This window comes from Saccostrea cucullata, unplaced genomic scaffold (assembly GCF_032062105.1).
Source record: "Saccostrea cucullata isolate Sc308-1 unplaced genomic scaffold, CSIRO_AGI_Scuc_v1 ctg11224, whole genome shotgun sequence".
Lineage (NCBI taxonomy): Eukaryota > Metazoa > Mollusca > Bivalvia > Ostreida > Ostreidae > Saccostrea > Saccostrea cuccullata.
In genome coordinates, this window is record NW_026927675.1 from 1 (window position 1) to 16,919 (window position 16,919).

Below are 16,919 nucleotides of genomic sequence, written 5' to 3' on the forward strand. Positions count from 1 at the left end.
TGTTTTTTGGCTAAAGCAGGCAAAAACAAACAACATCACTGAAGTGAAAAATGTCATTTATTGAAGTAAATGACGTAAAAGTAGTAAAACATATTTACAATACAAGAAAGGGGGTCAGGAAAGGGGACTTAAATATAAAATATTACATATCTTTATCACAATATTGCACAATCTGACCCCCAGCACCATAATGTCATTGTAAATGATATACAATAGAAAAAAGGGGGATCAACCAGCAGACTAATTAAGAAATCAAAACCTGGAAAAACATTGTCATGTATAGTATACATATTATATATCTTCAGTTGACCCCCTATTAAACATAAAAAGTTCTAAACATACATGAAAATAAATGTGTTACATTGCTGCCTGCTATCAAAAAAGGTGGGTAAAAGAACATAAAACACTAGCCCTATCAACTTTTAATGGACCATACATGACTTAAATAAAATTAATATACTGGCCTGTCTTATGCCGGTAGTGCAATACTGCAGAGCGGATACTCCGCCAGAATCGATGCATTGGAGAAGATGTCACAACATGATGCTCCGAGTGTGTGCGCAAATGTACACCATCCTTGCTCAAAAAGTCCAAGCTTTTCCAAAAGCCTCTGTGATGCCAAAAGTGTATATTGTCCAGTTTTTTACATTCATTCATCAAAAGTTTGTTTATGTGGATCACACGGTCATTAAAGTCATTAGATGAGGCCCAAGGTCTACGTCTAAACAATTGACCAATTAAAACAATTTGTACCCCTACACCAAGGTGAATATATGAAGCTAATGATAAAATGTCTCTTGCTATATTGTTAGGACTGCTTAGCAAAATGTCATTTTCTCCTATCTGCATAAAGCAAATATGGGGGAGCACCTCAAAATTCAACAAGTCTCTAAATAGACGACTGTCTCTTAACTTTAGCCCTCCACGGCCATTCACGGTCACCGAATATTGTTCGTCGTTGAGTTTTAGATTACTTAATTCACTTGAATTGTTCATGTAATATCCCAGGCGTCTTATAAAAGAATGTCCAATCAAAGATACACGAAGAATACTGCGATCGTCCATGTTGTGACAGTCCTCTCCGTTGCCCGGATGTAAACACTTACACAATAAAACTTACATAACTGTCTGATTTCACAACAAAACACAAACTCACTTTTGCAGGAAATCTATAGTATCTGTGAAACAAATACGTGCATCACATAACCCCAAATCTTCAGTAATATGGCTAGATCCAAAACTATCAGGGTTTTCCGGGGAATTAAAGCGAATAATACGAAAAATTGAGCAGTACAAATGACGTGACTTTCTCTTCTGGCAAAAAGATAAACAATGGACACGTGATAGCAAAGCGCTTTGCTGATTGGTTGACAACAATACGGAAAGGGGTAAATCAAGTTACATAAGTAAAGCCCGGATGACACATTGCATAAGTCTATTACAAAAGAGACATTGTTATACAATAATTTAATATAAAGAAATATACAAGAACATGTCAAATAGATAGTTTGAAAATGCGAAGTCTTATACAAATATGCTGCACGTATATGTTGACCTTGAAACTTAAAAAAAAGAAAATATGTTTTAAACCTCCATTCATTTAAAATAAAATACGACAATGGCATGTTACACTGCCAAATTTTATGAGAAAAAGATTTTACGTTAAAGATATACTGGATCTAAGATTTTGAATTGTTAAGGGAAATCCACACCGGAAGACTGTAGATTGCCGGGCTTCTTATACAGAGGAACACGACGAGTAACAAAGTCAGGGCTGCTGTGTCAAAGATGGGATGTGCAGAGCCCACATGAACAAAGTTATTTCATATTTAGTCTTGCACAAGAGAACTACTGCAGAAACTTTGACAGGGAAGAACCATGGTGTTTCACTAGTAACTCTAGCGTTCGTTGGGAACTTTGCGGTGTGAAAGTTTGCTGTAAGTGCTTGTGAACTGTATTTTAGTGCATTAATATTAATGTATTTATTGTCATTCATTTTGTATACATATTTGGTTCATTATCTTTATGAAGTATTGTATTTTTTTTTTGCCTTTAAGCTTCACCATGTCTAAACACATCGTTTGATACTCAAAAACTAGCATCTCTCTGTGTTGCTGCTGAACCAACCGGTACTGAATTTTGTAGGTAAGTTTTATTCTTTCCGTATAAAAAGATCTTACAAATACATAAAGAAAGATTTTCAATTATATAATATTAATGCATACATAAAGGATATGGAGATAACGAACAAAATTAAATACAAAAGTTCATAATACAATACAAACATAGGAGCAAAGCAAACACGGCCACCAAAACATCAGAGATGGGATCAGGTGCCATGGAGGAGTGAGAATCCCCCACCAACCGGTCATACTCGCCGTGTGCTCCCTGTCAGGAAATAACGGGCAAATCAGTCGTCAATTCTGTGTATAAATAATGGATTGACAATCAGTATGAAAAAAAAAAAAAACATCAGTTAGCATTTGATTCAATGATAAACTGTATCTGCTTACAAAGTCATTATATTGACCAAGGAAGTAACGAAATTATTATTTTAATCGAGACTGTTGATATTCCTTTTTCATCAACTTGTATGTCAATTATTTACCTCGTTTGAGAAATTGTTCATACGTAGATCATGCTCTTGCGTATCGAATCAACTGAGAGATATAAACTCCGTATGCAGGTGATGAAGGTATAATGCTGCATAAGTAAAGGAAGTTGACAACAGAAAAGTTAAAATCATAAATCATGTAGATACTTTATGAAAGTATGGATAATTTATAAAATTATTTAAAAACTTATGAGCTATTTGAAAACCAATATAGAAAATGAATTGTCCATTTAAATAGTCATCAAATTAATGTATCGGGAGCTTAGTCCCTTAAAATTTATTGTCAGTAACTTGTCACCAAAAATGCAACATTAGAATAAAAAAAGATAATTTTTTTCTCATTTATACAAACATGATATAAATTTTTTTTAGAAGAAAATTCGTTAAATCTACACATTGATTAAATTTTATAAATTTTAAAAAAAACATTGATATTCCTAAAAAAATATTTTATTTTATTCTTTTCAGTCGCTTGTGGAGAATTGTTGGATGTTTGAAGAACAGGATTGAAATTTCTACGGACATTCAATGTTCTGGGATTGAGTTAAAATCCATTGCTTTGCAAAGACAGGACATGTTTGAAAGGTTAATGGGAAGGTCACTCTCACAGTGTAAGTGGTACTTTGCCTACTGAATGAACGAATTCACATATACGAAACACTATAATAATACAGAAATATGAAAACATTGACTTCATTAATGTATGTGCGATTTAAACATTCAGAAAGAAGTAACGTGATTTCCCTTCGCAGTTTTTCAACGACAATACGTCTTTTACCACACTGCACAATGATATTTACAGGTCAACAGGTCACAAAACTACTTTCCTTTGTGCCATTCGAGTATGTCATATAAATGATATGCAATACATGACAATAATTGCTTGATTGAAATTCACTGATATTGAATTATTAAATTTGTTGATTATTTCACGTAGATGTATAATTATGTAAAGTACCCTTTGGTATTGACCCTTGAAAATGATTTTTAAGTCTGCTGGAAAACACCACAGTTTTGTCTACACGCCATTCGCATCTTAGTTAACTCGTGATCTAGCCTTTGATATAGAAAAAAAAATGATTTACTTACAATAAGCATGAAAAACTTCAGTCAGCATTTGACTCAATGATGAATTGTATACGCTGAAAAGTTCATAATATCGACCGTAGAAAATACGAAATGTTGACTTTAAACGAGACTATTGATATTCTTGTGTCATCAACTTGTTTGTCGATAATTTACCTCGTTTTAGAAATAGTACATGCGCAGAATGTGCTCTTGTGTATCACATCAACTGGGAAATATAGATTCCTTATTCAGGTCTGGACGATTTCCAAATAAGGAAGTCAAAAACGATAACCGTGAGTTGCAATTAATACACTGAATAAACAAGGCGCTAATCCTTCTGACGAATCAGATAACAGCATTTAGACAAACCCATGAGAAAAAAATAAAACACGTGGTTATTAAGGTTTCTCCTTAAAAGATTTTTTTAGAACAAACTTTTTGTAAACTTTAAGCGCAATTGGAAATAATATAATATTTATGACAATTCTACCGTGAACAAACACGACTTGAAAGCTTAAAAAACGTTTTAAGTGGGATAAAAAATATGTCACTAGGAGGTAGCAATCCTCAAAGTTTAACTTACGTTAAAAATATGATAAAAATACGGAAAATTTTCAGTTTTAAGAGCCTGACGTAAAAATCTTATCGAATAGATATCAGTCTTTATTATTTTTTGAATGTTTTTTTTTTTTTTTTTTTTTTACAAAATAGTCCATGCTGTTTCTGATATGTGAGGTAAGATATTGGGATAAAACGCATTCATGTACAATCACAGGATTCTCTTTTCTCCACTTTATAAGTCTTTCCTTACACCCATTTAAAATCTGCATGAAACCCGTGATAATTTAAAACTATATGTGTATAGTCCATACGATAAACACTTGTGTGAGTTGATCTATATACATGAAATTTAAGCATTATCGATGAAAATCGGACGGATAAGCAAAATTATATTCACAAGCATATAATATATTCTGGTAAATTTTATAATTGAACTTATAGGAACTTGTTGGTGCGATCTATAACTCCATACTAAACGATTACGTTCTATCATGCATTATTTTTTCTTTACCGAGATAAAAATGTCAAGGTTGTTCACGGTAAATATGTGGGGAATACCTTATTCTTCAAAAGTTTTCACCTTACTTCTACAGATTTTTTGTTGAAAAAATATTTTTGAGGAATAAAACAAAAGCACGTGTTATCTTTTTGTTCTTCTAAAATATGTTTATGGGGGTGTAAAAATGCTGTTGTCTGATTGGTCAGAAAAATAATTACGTTTATTTGATATCCATTTATAGCAACTTTCGGTTATCGGTCTTGACTTCCATATTTGGAAATCTTCCAGACCTGTTATTATATATTAATATAATATTAATAAAATATTAATTTAAATAATGAAATGCTTTCTTTGGTTGTTTGATAAGGCCATACCTTTGCAACAAAAAAGCGAATTAGAAGATTATTCAAATTCATTTTCACACTTTCAGGTATAAAAGCTCCATGTGCAGATCCACGTTTGGCAACTATTGAAGGAATAAAGAAATACGCAAACCCTTGCAATAAACAATACCCCCTTGAGAGGTCAACTTCAGAAACCTTGTGCGGGTAAACACTTGTACAATTGTCGTCTTACGTGTTCTTTTTTATTTCTGTGAACAGGAAAACAAATTGATATAAAGAAATACACTCAAAAATAGAACTAAAACTTTGAAACTAGGAAATGTACGTAATAGGGAAATCATTACATTATTTCTTTTATGTTACAGACTTGTTTACCGGTTTTTAATATATTAGAATTAAAAAAAAAAGAAATGATACACTTTATATTTCTTATCTCATTCCCATTTCATTATTAATAAATCAGAAGAGGTGATACGCTTCGCATGAAACTGTATAAATGTATTTACCTAATCATCAAGTCAAATATCGTTATCTTGTATTTAATTGAACTGGGTAAAACCTCGAGTTATCCGAGGATTTGAGATATCTAGGGTAAAATACTTTTAAAAAATAATCTGTAGGGAATCAATTCGACAAATACATTGTATTTGAGATAGAATTGTTCGTGTTCAATTATATACTTTCGAATTTAGGAAAAAATCATGGAAACCGTTCACAACGTAAATAAATAAATAAACAAATAAAATCGTTATCGCATGAGGTGAGAGCAACTAAGTCAAGCTCGTTATGATGAAAAGTCAATCAGTATTTTTTTATTATTATTTTCAGTAATGTTCAACGTGTAGCAAATTGTATGGCTTCAAAACTAAACGAAGAAACAAATTCCACTTGTCTGACAAAGGATAAAGTATCAACGGCAAAGGAGTTATTAGGTCTATTACCACAAGATGCTGCCAATGTTAGTCTTTGTAAGAATAGTTCTATTTATATTTTCACATTCTAATTCTTTTGTGCCAACGAATCGATTGAATACTAATTGCTGTGGATATTTTAAATTTCTTCACAAAAGATTTATAGTTGATGAGGATATTTTCCGATTCCATGATCAGTTTTAGGAATCGGTTCTTTATATTTTACTGGAAAATGGAAGTGTCTTAGATACATATAACCTTTACTTTTCTATAATACAGACTGAGGCATTTCTATTTTTTGGGGAAGTCGGTTCGTCTTTTTGGATTTTTGTTGAAAAAAAATAAAATTATTTTAGAAAATCAGGCTTGCCTTGAAAACCGAATTTTCTAGAAAAAAATAAGAAATCTAGACGGATATCTTTTTATTGAAAGAGAACACTACTCCCCCTATCTAGTGCGACTTTTTTATGATAGTACATTCTGCACATTTCAAACATCAAACTATTTGTCTCGTACAAACATATCTTTTTTTTTAATTACAATTGAAGGAGGCTCGTTTCAACATTTTTTGATGACGTACAACAAAACAAAATAAGCATGCATTGATTCGTTCGTTTTTCTCTGAAGACGAACTGTCCGGTTACCTTTATAATATGTCCCTGACCTTTAAAGCGCTTAAAAATATATGAAAGATGTTGTAAACATAACTAGGACACAGGACAAAGTAACGGATGCATTATGCATAAACTATGAAGGATTGCTTTTAAGCAGAAATCAAAGAAAACAACAGCAAAATCTTCACCAAACAAGTAATATGCAATGTCACAGCGGAGCAGTGAGGTTTATCAATTTGACATGTTTGTATGGAGGAAATTCGAGTTAAAATCTACAACCTTGTTGAAATAAAAAGAAATTGTTTACTTGCACTATTTACTGTGCTGGTGTTGATTTATATACTTTCTTTATTGATTTAAAATATATACAATGGAATTTTAAAGCTTTGTTCTGAATTTTAGATGTAATGTTCAGACGTTCCTTAGTGTTTTGAATCTTTGATAATTAGGAATGATAACTCTTGAAAGTGGACCTTTTATTCCAAATTTCTTTAGCTCACCTGAGTTGAAAGCTCAAGTGAGCTTTTCTGATTACATTTTGTTCGGCTATCCGTCTGTCTGTGGGTCTGTAAACTTTTCACATTTTCGACTTCACTGGGCCAATTTCAATCAAACTTGCCTCAAGGCATCCTTGGATGAAAGAGATTCAAGTCTGCTCAAATGAAGGGTGAAGCCCTTATTCAATGGAGATAATTCAGATATAGTAAAAAGTCGGTGGTATGATTTAAAAATCTTCTTCTCAAAAACCACTGTGCCAGGAAACATGACATTTATACTGTAGGGAAGCATCCTCAGTCAGTGTAGATTCAAGTTTGTTCAAATAATGACCCCCAGGGGTAAGGCGGGGCCATATTTGCCGTTTTACATATAAATATATAGGAAAATTTTTTAAAAATCTTCTTCTCAAGAATAGCAAAGGCATGAATGATCATGTTTATATGGAAGCATCCTTAGGTAGTTTAGATTCAAATTTGTTCAAATCATGACCTCTTGGGGTAGGGTTGGGTCACAACAGGGAATCCAAGTTTTATTTAGAAATGTGTTAAAAAAAAAACAATAAAAAAAAAAACAAAACTTTAAAATCTTCTTTTTAAGAATGGCAAAGTCATGATTACTCATATTCATATGGAAGCATTGTCAGGTAGTGTATACTCAAGTTTGTTCAAATCATCCCCTTTGAGGATTGGTTGGGATCACTTTTGGTTTGAACTTTTCAATAATTAACTGAATTTTGCTTTTTTTCCTAGCCACAGTGATCAGATGAGCGATATTGCCCATGGGTCTCTTGTTTAAATTGGAATTTTCATTTCATTTAAACATTGTTCATTCAATCTGTCTTATGCAAATTATTGAAATACATTCATTGTCTCTTCAGAGATCATTTTCCTGATAATTTATGCACAGAGTAAAAAGATAATGTCATTAATCCTTTTTTAGGTGAATTTTTTTTTCTAATAAAATTCATATTAGGTATTAAGAGGTATTTTCATTGTGTGTACTACATGTATTCTAAAGAAAATCATTTGATACCGAAAGTTCTGAAATTCTGGTAATAAAAACTTGAAATAAAAGATTTCACTAAAATTAGAAAAAAAAGTCTAAAAATTTGCCAAAAAAATAATTATGATATTTTGGATATTTGAGATCTACATTATCAGCTGTGTTGTAATGAAATCTGAAATAAACTGTGGGTGTAAGGATCCACCTTAAATCGATCACTCTGTCTCCTAAAAACATTTTTTACAAAACCTATCCATGTTATATTTTCTAAATAACATACTGAATGCCAGACTGTTTTTAAACCTATTATTTTGTATTTTCAAATATGATCTAATTTACTGTTTAAAGATTTATATCAAGTTCCACGAGTGTTTTTGTTTTGCAGGTTTATCGAAAATATCTGAGTTTCCACTGTCGACAGAAGGTATTTATTGCACGTTATAGATTTGTTATAACAATAGTATTAGATTTGTAATAAAAACAGCGTTTTATAAGATGACTTTTGACAATTCTAACCCTGCGGGTTATTGAATAATGATTTTACAATATTGTAAAAATGAACTTACTTTAAAACCGGAGAAATTAATCAAAATATTGTTTAAATTTTGTTAATACTTAAATGTGGCTCAAATTTCAATCGAGAGTAGCAATTCGTGACTTTTACAATAGAATTTTAAACTTTTTCACGTGTGGTGTGTTATAAGACATGGACTTTATGACTTTCTCCCGTTAAATAAAGCTTAAGTTTGCAGTGACTAAGAGTCACTCTAACCTATATTTACATTTCCAATGTCTTTGTCCGAGACAAAATTACAAATTGTACAAATTCTTTATTTCTATATAAATCAACTGGTTTGTTGAGATGCGCGGTTAAAAAGATCATTTCAAACAGGGTTTGGAGCAAGTGAATATTTGAAATCAAAGCATGTGAATATAAAAATTTTTGAACGATTATCAAATTGCTTTGGCGCAAAATTATCACACAAAATTGATCACAAATCCTCCTCAATTAAATAACACCATATCCTGCCTTCTTTGAGCATGTATTTAATGATAAACCGTATAGCGGGTAATTTTAGCGGGGTGCTAATTTTGGCTTATTTTGGCGTTTTGGTGATAGTCCGCTAAAATTTTAACCGTTAAAATAGTCAGTACTCTTCTTAGTGTTCATCCCCAAAGAGCCCAAACTCTACGTCCGCTAAAATAAATTACGCCAAAATTATTCGCATACCTTTGAGCAGGCAAAACGCAAAATTTTACACCCGCCAAAAAAAACCCCGCTAGACGGTAATATGTTTCTCCTGCATTAGAGAGCTATGTCTCCGAATAATCCCATCCCTGATTTCAGAGGTTCATATTTGCTGTGCTCATAATTTGAATTGTATGATTGGACTGTTGAGCATGATTATTGTTAGTTATTACCTATTCCCTACTTATACTTCCCTTTCCTGAAAATAGAATCTCCAGATTTACCAAGAGTAGTCCAGCAAGATGTGACAGAGAAATTAGATCAGACACAGTTGTTTAGTAAGTTGAGAATAATTGAATGTTACTCAATATGTGAAAATATTAATGATCTTGAAAGTGTCTTTTTAACAGTACATAGATAATGAGGTAAATCAATGACTATTGATTAATAATCTTTTTTCAGTTTACATAGGATCTACAATTGTTGTGCTTTTCGTTGGCATCCTAATTTTTAGCGTGATAGCAACGAGGTACGTACCAAGCTCTTCCATTCACAAAAACAATTATTTCTTTTTTTTTCTCAGCAGGATTTTGGGTTTGTTTTTTTTTTTCAATTATGATTATCAAACATATTCTTCACATACAATTCTTATACGCATTTAAACTTCAAACGAAGTATAATAGCTATAAATTAGGAACTAATATTTAAATCTTTAAATCTACTCTTAGTGAGGATTAAATATTGCTTTTGGTAATTCTTTAAAGGAATCAAAAACCCCATACATTATGTATTAGACTTACCTCTGTACAGGTATGTGCTATTTTGTGATCCAATCACAAATTAAGAATAAAACAATAAGAATGAAATCAATGCATTTTTAACAAGACCAAAACAGACTTCAATTCCCCACTTAACTATCGCTTTGTTTATATGTATGTAAGAGTGATTTTTTTCAAGAAAATGATTTTAAAAAATTCAGGTGGTAAATGATATAAAATGATTAACAAATAGAATATGACAGATATAATTACCAATGATCAAATATATGACACACAGCAACATTTTTATGCCTTGGAATGAATAGCAAACACGGGAAAATAAAAGTTAGAAAAGAAAAAGAAAAGAATACGTTGTAGAGTAACGACCAGGCACAACTTTGCAAGACGCAGAGCAAGTGTTGATTTTATTGTAATATTGAATGACATTTTGTTACAGAAAAATGCTCTTGAAAAAAAGACGCAAAGAACTCTTGCGCCTCCCTACTATTCCGAGAACAGCACCTAGTCCATATGAAACCAAATTTACCTTCTCAAATGATCCGCACAGTGATCCCGATTATGATATTGTTGAAGAAGAAGAGGAAAATTATGAACATTTGCATGAACTAAGGGACGAAAAGGAAACTACAAATGACAAGGAGCGAATGAGTGTAGAATCTTACGTGGATCCTAAAAACCTAGAGGTTAACTGTCAAGAAGTAATGCATTCATCAAACGAGAAAAGTTATGAGAATATTAATCCCTACATAGAGTTGATAGATGATTCAGTTGAAAGTACGGCTACAAGGGCAGAAAATGAAACTCCAGTTGATAAAGAGCGACTGAGTGTAGCTTCTTACTTGGATCCAAAAAATTTGGAGAGTAACTATCTTGAAGTAATGCAGTCTTCAAACGATGAAAGTAATTTGAATGTCAACCCCTACACAACGTTGATAAAGGATTCCATTGAAAGTACAGTTGGAACGCAAGTTAATGATGGCGTGCAAGAAAATGAAGAATACAGTAGCAGCCCTGAAAATACCAAACATCAGGAGATTGATGATTAGAAGAAATATTGACTCCAAAGTGAACTTTACCTGTAAAAGATTTTTTAATATTTATGTCATACTCTTTCTAAAAATTAATTTCAAAACGAACTCAAAAATGTAAATGAAAATAGGGGAAAATAAAGTTTTTAATGTTTTGTAAAATAAGCGATGAAAAGAGTTTCATTGTGTGTTTCAAAGGAATTAAATCATAGTCTTATTTTTGGTTAACTTTGTATTTTCACACTCTAATAATTTTCTCATTCCCTATCATTTTGTCTTTTACATTAAATTTTCTTTAATAAGATGTCCTGATCCAGATATAAGATATATAGGGAGTAACGCTATTATAATGATTTAAATATTTCTTTTGATTTTTATTATAAATATTCGTATTCATCTGCATAATAAAGATATTAAAAAATCATAATTATTTTGTTTTTAAAATAAGGGATAAAACAAGGTCCCACGTCGCAGTAGGTGTCGGCAGAAAAAAAAAATTACTGATTGTGGCAGTTCATTGTAAGTGCCGAGTATAGGTTTGAATGAACAGCCCTGGAGCACATGTTTTCTCTTTCAGTATTATAGTTTCTATTTCTCAAAAGGGCTTTCAACAACTAACCGACAAAAGAAATAAATCAGACTGATTTTGGATGCTTTACAATATGCTTAAACGAATAATATTAATAAATTTTATTTTACTGCATATACTATTCAGTTGATTCAGTTGATTTGAAATACAATGTAAAATATGGTAACATAATTCCGAGTAGAACAGTTTTAATGAAAGTACAATATGGAATATATGCCTGTTTTAATGTTTTAATAGAGTGTCAACAGGTTTCTAATTATGTCCCTGCGTGAAAATTTCCATCTCACCAACAAAAAGAGCAGACTTCTCATCGTACATGAATCACTGGACTGGTTAAGTGTTTTGATGTTCTGTAAATCAACATTTACATAACACTAGAGTAAATATTTTTGAAAGGGTCTGGGTATAAATTATTTCAACAACCCGAAATAAAAATCCCGGTTGTTAAGGTCAGATAATATATTCCCCAAATGTCTAATTGCTTAACTGGTTTCTAATTGGTTTTACAAGTTTGAAACACTAAAAGTTTTTTGTCCTAAAAGGATTATACGAGAAATGCCATCATTTTGTTTCTCGCACAAATGCCTGATAAGGAACCTCAAATTTTGGTGAGTACACATGTAAGAGTAGTATTTTAAACAATAAAATGCTCTCTTTGTTTGTTATTACTGGAATTAACGGAAGCAGCTGTTGCAGAAAAAATACATAATCCGCGTATAGCGGGTTATGTATTTTTTCTGCAATAGCTGCGACCGTACAAGTAGAATTTTCAGCGAGGATTTAATTTTTGCATTATTAGCGATGTTGCTGAGTACTCTAAAATTGAATATCGCTAAAAAAATTATAACGTTTTATTTCTTATAGCTTTTTTGGTGAGCATGTTTAAATCGTTAAAATTACATCTTGCTAAAAATAAAATACCAAATTTAAAGGTTAATTATAGATACAGGGAGCATGATCCCTTTACATAACTTTCCGCTTAGTGTACTACCCTCATACAATGCACTTGCAGCGCAAGCGCTTTGCTTCGAGTCCATCCCCTACTAAGATAGAAGACATACAGGCAACTCAGATCAGACCCCTCCTATCATGTAAACACCTGTAATGATAACACCTGTATTAAGTTCTATCACTTTATTATTGACACTTTGAGCACAAAACACACATTTGTTACAATCAACATAATTGGAGATAAAAAGGCCGCAATTTTTTGTGGGGGACGGGGGATACCTACAAATGTACCAAAATAACCATGGGCACATGGAGGGCCGAGTGTAAGCACAAGTGCCCGATCCGAACGGTCACCACGTTCTGGACCAGTGAATGCGGGACTGCCCTTCTCCCTGTCTCCAGCGCCACCTGGTGTACCCACTTACTTTACCAGACTGTGGCCTCCCCCCGCTTGTGCGAGGTGGAGGTGGACCCAGCCATGACAGGCCATGAACCACGGATGTTACCATATAATGTTACTTTAGACAACTTATGTGCTACATGTACTTCTGTATTACATACCAAAACGCCCCCCTGCTTTGAGGCAGAGTGGGGAGACAACCAGGTTATGGGGCCACTTGATCCCAACATACTAGTACACAAAAGTATCCCCCAGTCCCCGCCACAGGACATAGACACTATGTCCCCCCACAAAAATTAAGTACTTGTAATAAAACATTGAGTTAATTTGAAGGATATACATTGGTTCTCTTGTTTAAAAACGTGTAGAGCAGACTGCAGGTTATTAAGGTAAACCTCAAGACGAGTTTTTGACAAGTGGGTACCATCATGCCTGAACAATTGTATTTCCGAGATTTTAATGGTCGAGTCATTGTTTATGTAACAGCCATTAACTTCAGTAGTTATAAACTTTTTGATAGACTTGTTAACTTTGAGCCTTTTCTTTTTAATTTTTGCACCTGCTTTGGGAGGGGCACCATGCCAGGTAATATTGAAGAAAAAATTAAAGTGGTACTTGGGAGAAGTGCGTTATAGCGATACAGGCTGCACTGTATTTGATGAATAAGTTTGATGCTTGTTAAATCTGGTGTAGTTAAATCATTAGACCCAAGGCGTATCAATAGAAATTTTGGTGTAGGATACTGAAGTAAATTATCCGAAACTGCCTTGTCTAACTGATCCCAAAGCATACCCCTACGCCCTAACCAAGAAATTGTGGCAGGTAAATTAAGTTACTTCCCCCTGATCGATAGGTTGCAGCATGATGGCCTGCCCAGAATGGAATTGATTATCCGAGTATCCAAATGGTTGGGGTACCTGAAAAATCTTTGGTAGAGTTAGTAGGTGCTACAATCACAGGGGACAGCTTTACTGTCTCCTAATACAAGTTAAATATGAAGTTGACCGCCATCTTCCTTTTGCTTTTATTTCAGTATCAGAGAGACCTTGTTTGGCAAGCTCGGTTGCCATGCCAATTCTGAAACTATGTGACCTAAAGTGCCCTGTGACCCCAATGAATTGTAATGCTTTTTGTAAAATGGCTTGAAACTGGTACTTTGTAAGGGGCTTAGAATTTAGATGTGTAAGAAGCTTGTCATTTCTTTGTAACCCCTCCCTTAAAATCATAAAATTATTTAAGATTGTGATTGGGCTGATAATGGATTCCGTATGAGAGGCGATATCTATTATAACAGATTGTCCGATTTGGTCCGTTTTAGACCTTTGAATAGTAATTTGGCAAAGGTTTTGATTCTTTATTGTAATGTCTGAGAAATGAGTGCCAGTGTTTCACTCACTCTTAAAAAACCATAAAATGTAAGAGTAAATGCTGCTGAAAAGAGAGCGGATTTATATCTGGAATTGCAAACATTGGGCAGGGAATGGGTAATTTTGTGAAAAAGCTGAAATGAACTAGGGATTCTTTGGTCTTTGTTTGTACCTACTGATCTACGCAGCCCTTCCAGGGTTTTAGAAACTATGAAACATTTTGTTGTGTCCTGAAAGCCATGTATTTTGTGTATGTATGAGATTGCATTTAGGTACAGTGATACTGTTCTGTATGACATATTATTAAGTGAGAGCAAACCAATAAAATTCACGAGCTGTTGCACTGGTGCTGGCCAAATAATTTGGTAATTAAATTCTGAAAGGAAGTCTTGAAATTTGTTCAACGGGAAAATATCCAATCTGGTATATTATCAACACTAAATGCTTCCTGAACCTGCCCAATGAACAAGAGGACCGCCAATTTAGGGGCTTCTGGAAGGAATTGTCCTCGGCTATGCAGAAGCAAGCCTCACAGAAAGTTATTGACTTCCTCTCTAATACCATCAAGGAAAAGGAAAACGAGGCAAACAGAATTAGAACAGAAACCATAAAAACAATAGGATTTGCAACACCAGAAAGTGCGTCAGTCAGGGGACATTTTGATGATGAAATCCTAAAAATCCAGGATCAGAACACTAAGGAATTAGAGGAATTCCGACGTCGATTAGGCACTATACAACAGATTTCCTCCTCCACTCAACGGACTGCAACCGTATCCCGAACCCCAGGAAAAAGTTCCCACCAGCCAAGGAAGGACTGGAACTACGGAAATCGTAGGGACTTTTCCTCAGGCTATCGCCATCATGAAAAGAGAGGCCACTTCAGGAGACGATATAACCCTTATTAACGGCCGTCCCAAAGTGATTTCAATTACACCCCGGATATGTGTTATTTTTTGACAACAGCACAAACATTTGAAATTTGGATCATAATAATTGTAACTACATGTGATACCTTAAGAACTTACGTAGTATCTGTGCATTTCCTTTGATATCCGTGAGAACTACTATTACTATTAAACAAACTGATTGAAAGCTTGAAAATGGATTTCAAAAAATATTTCCCAGTGAGGTTTATTATATGTTTTGACGGATTTGATTAACTTATTCCCCCAGCTTGGACATATTATGGATTTTAAGCATTGTACAAGCCGTATCACGATAAATGATTTGTCTAATTAATACATATACTTGTACATTCTGAATAATTAGACTTCTATAATCCATTTGACTGATCAAAGAATTATATTTTTGTTATATTGTATATTTTGTTCTTTGTATTACAATTTTAAAAGAGTCCTGAACTTATGTTGTTTACTCAGATTTCTGACCAACAGGTGGTCATTCATTGGTTGACTGTAGTAGCTTCAATTTGATTGAAGGGAGGCGTGACCCTTCTCTTGCATCGAGATTCTGACATTGCTTCAAATTAGATTAGTGCACGTTAGCACCACAGGATTTACTCTGTGCCATCTATTTGTTTATTTTCCATTTATATACGGATATTTCATTATCTATTACTTTAATACCTTATACCCTCTATTAATGCGCTCAGACGCATTATGGACGTGGTGCTCTAGATGTTCAATTGGCGCTAATTGTTTTTAATTACTGACATGCCTTACACCCTCTCTTAATACGCTCAGACGTATTGTAGACGTGGTTATATTACTAAATCATTTCAAATCGACCAGCTTGCCCTCTATTAATACGCTCAGACGTTTAATAGACGTGGTACTTTTTATACTTATTGGCTAAATATTTTATCATTGGGGATAATCTTACTCCCGTCCACTAAAATGGCACGGCGTTTCAAACGTCAGAATAAACAAAAGAAAAGTGTGTTAAGAGCATCAAATGCACTTGCTCATAAAAAACGCATTCACAAAGCAAGCGTAATAAATGCAAAAAAGTTTGTTCTGAATTTATCCTCATATTATCTCAAAGACAACGAATACTTACTACTAGCCAAAGGACTTAAATTCATTCCCACACCAAAAAATGGCAATGTCAAAAGGTTACTTCTTAAGGATTTTGACGAGTTTGCTAGAAAACTCAGATGCAAATTTCTCTTTGATACCGGGGAAAACAATAAACTTCATCCCTTCAGAACATCTACTGGTTATAAACCTGATCCGGCATGTGGTGCACTTGAAAATTACATTGACAAAACCAAGTTAGAGTTATCATCAATGCAAATAAAACAATATCAGGATAATTTAACTAGCCAGGAAAGAGCAGCTTTGACAACATTAAAAAACAACCGCCATATCGTCATTAAGAAAGCAGACAAAAGTAACACTGTTGTCATCATGGACAGAGAAAAATATGTCACAGAAGCTCTACGTCAACTTAATTCAAAGCATTATATTGAAGTTGACAAACCCGATTTGTCTTACTTACATAATAGCATTCAAGAAAAAATACAGGATATGCATATTAAAGG

The 16,919-nt window shown here is 33.4% G+C and overlaps 1 protein-coding gene across 1 annotated transcript; it reads left to right on the plus strand.

Moving 5' to 3' along the window:
* Positions 1–1,700: 1,700 nt before the first annotated feature.
* On the plus strand, positions 1,701–11,232 carry LOC134275170 (uncharacterized; the record flags this gene model as incomplete). The annotated part of the gene is made up of 9 exons (XM_062757423.1): positions 1,701–1,937; positions 2,058–2,145; positions 3,083–3,225; positions 5,173–5,290; positions 5,915–6,054; positions 8,497–8,535; positions 9,570–9,638; positions 9,763–9,829; positions 10,516–11,232. Coding segments are annotated over 9 exons (1,511 nt in total), but the record flags the coding sequence as incomplete, so codon positions are not given.
* Positions 11,233–16,919: the final 5,687 nt, after the last annotated feature.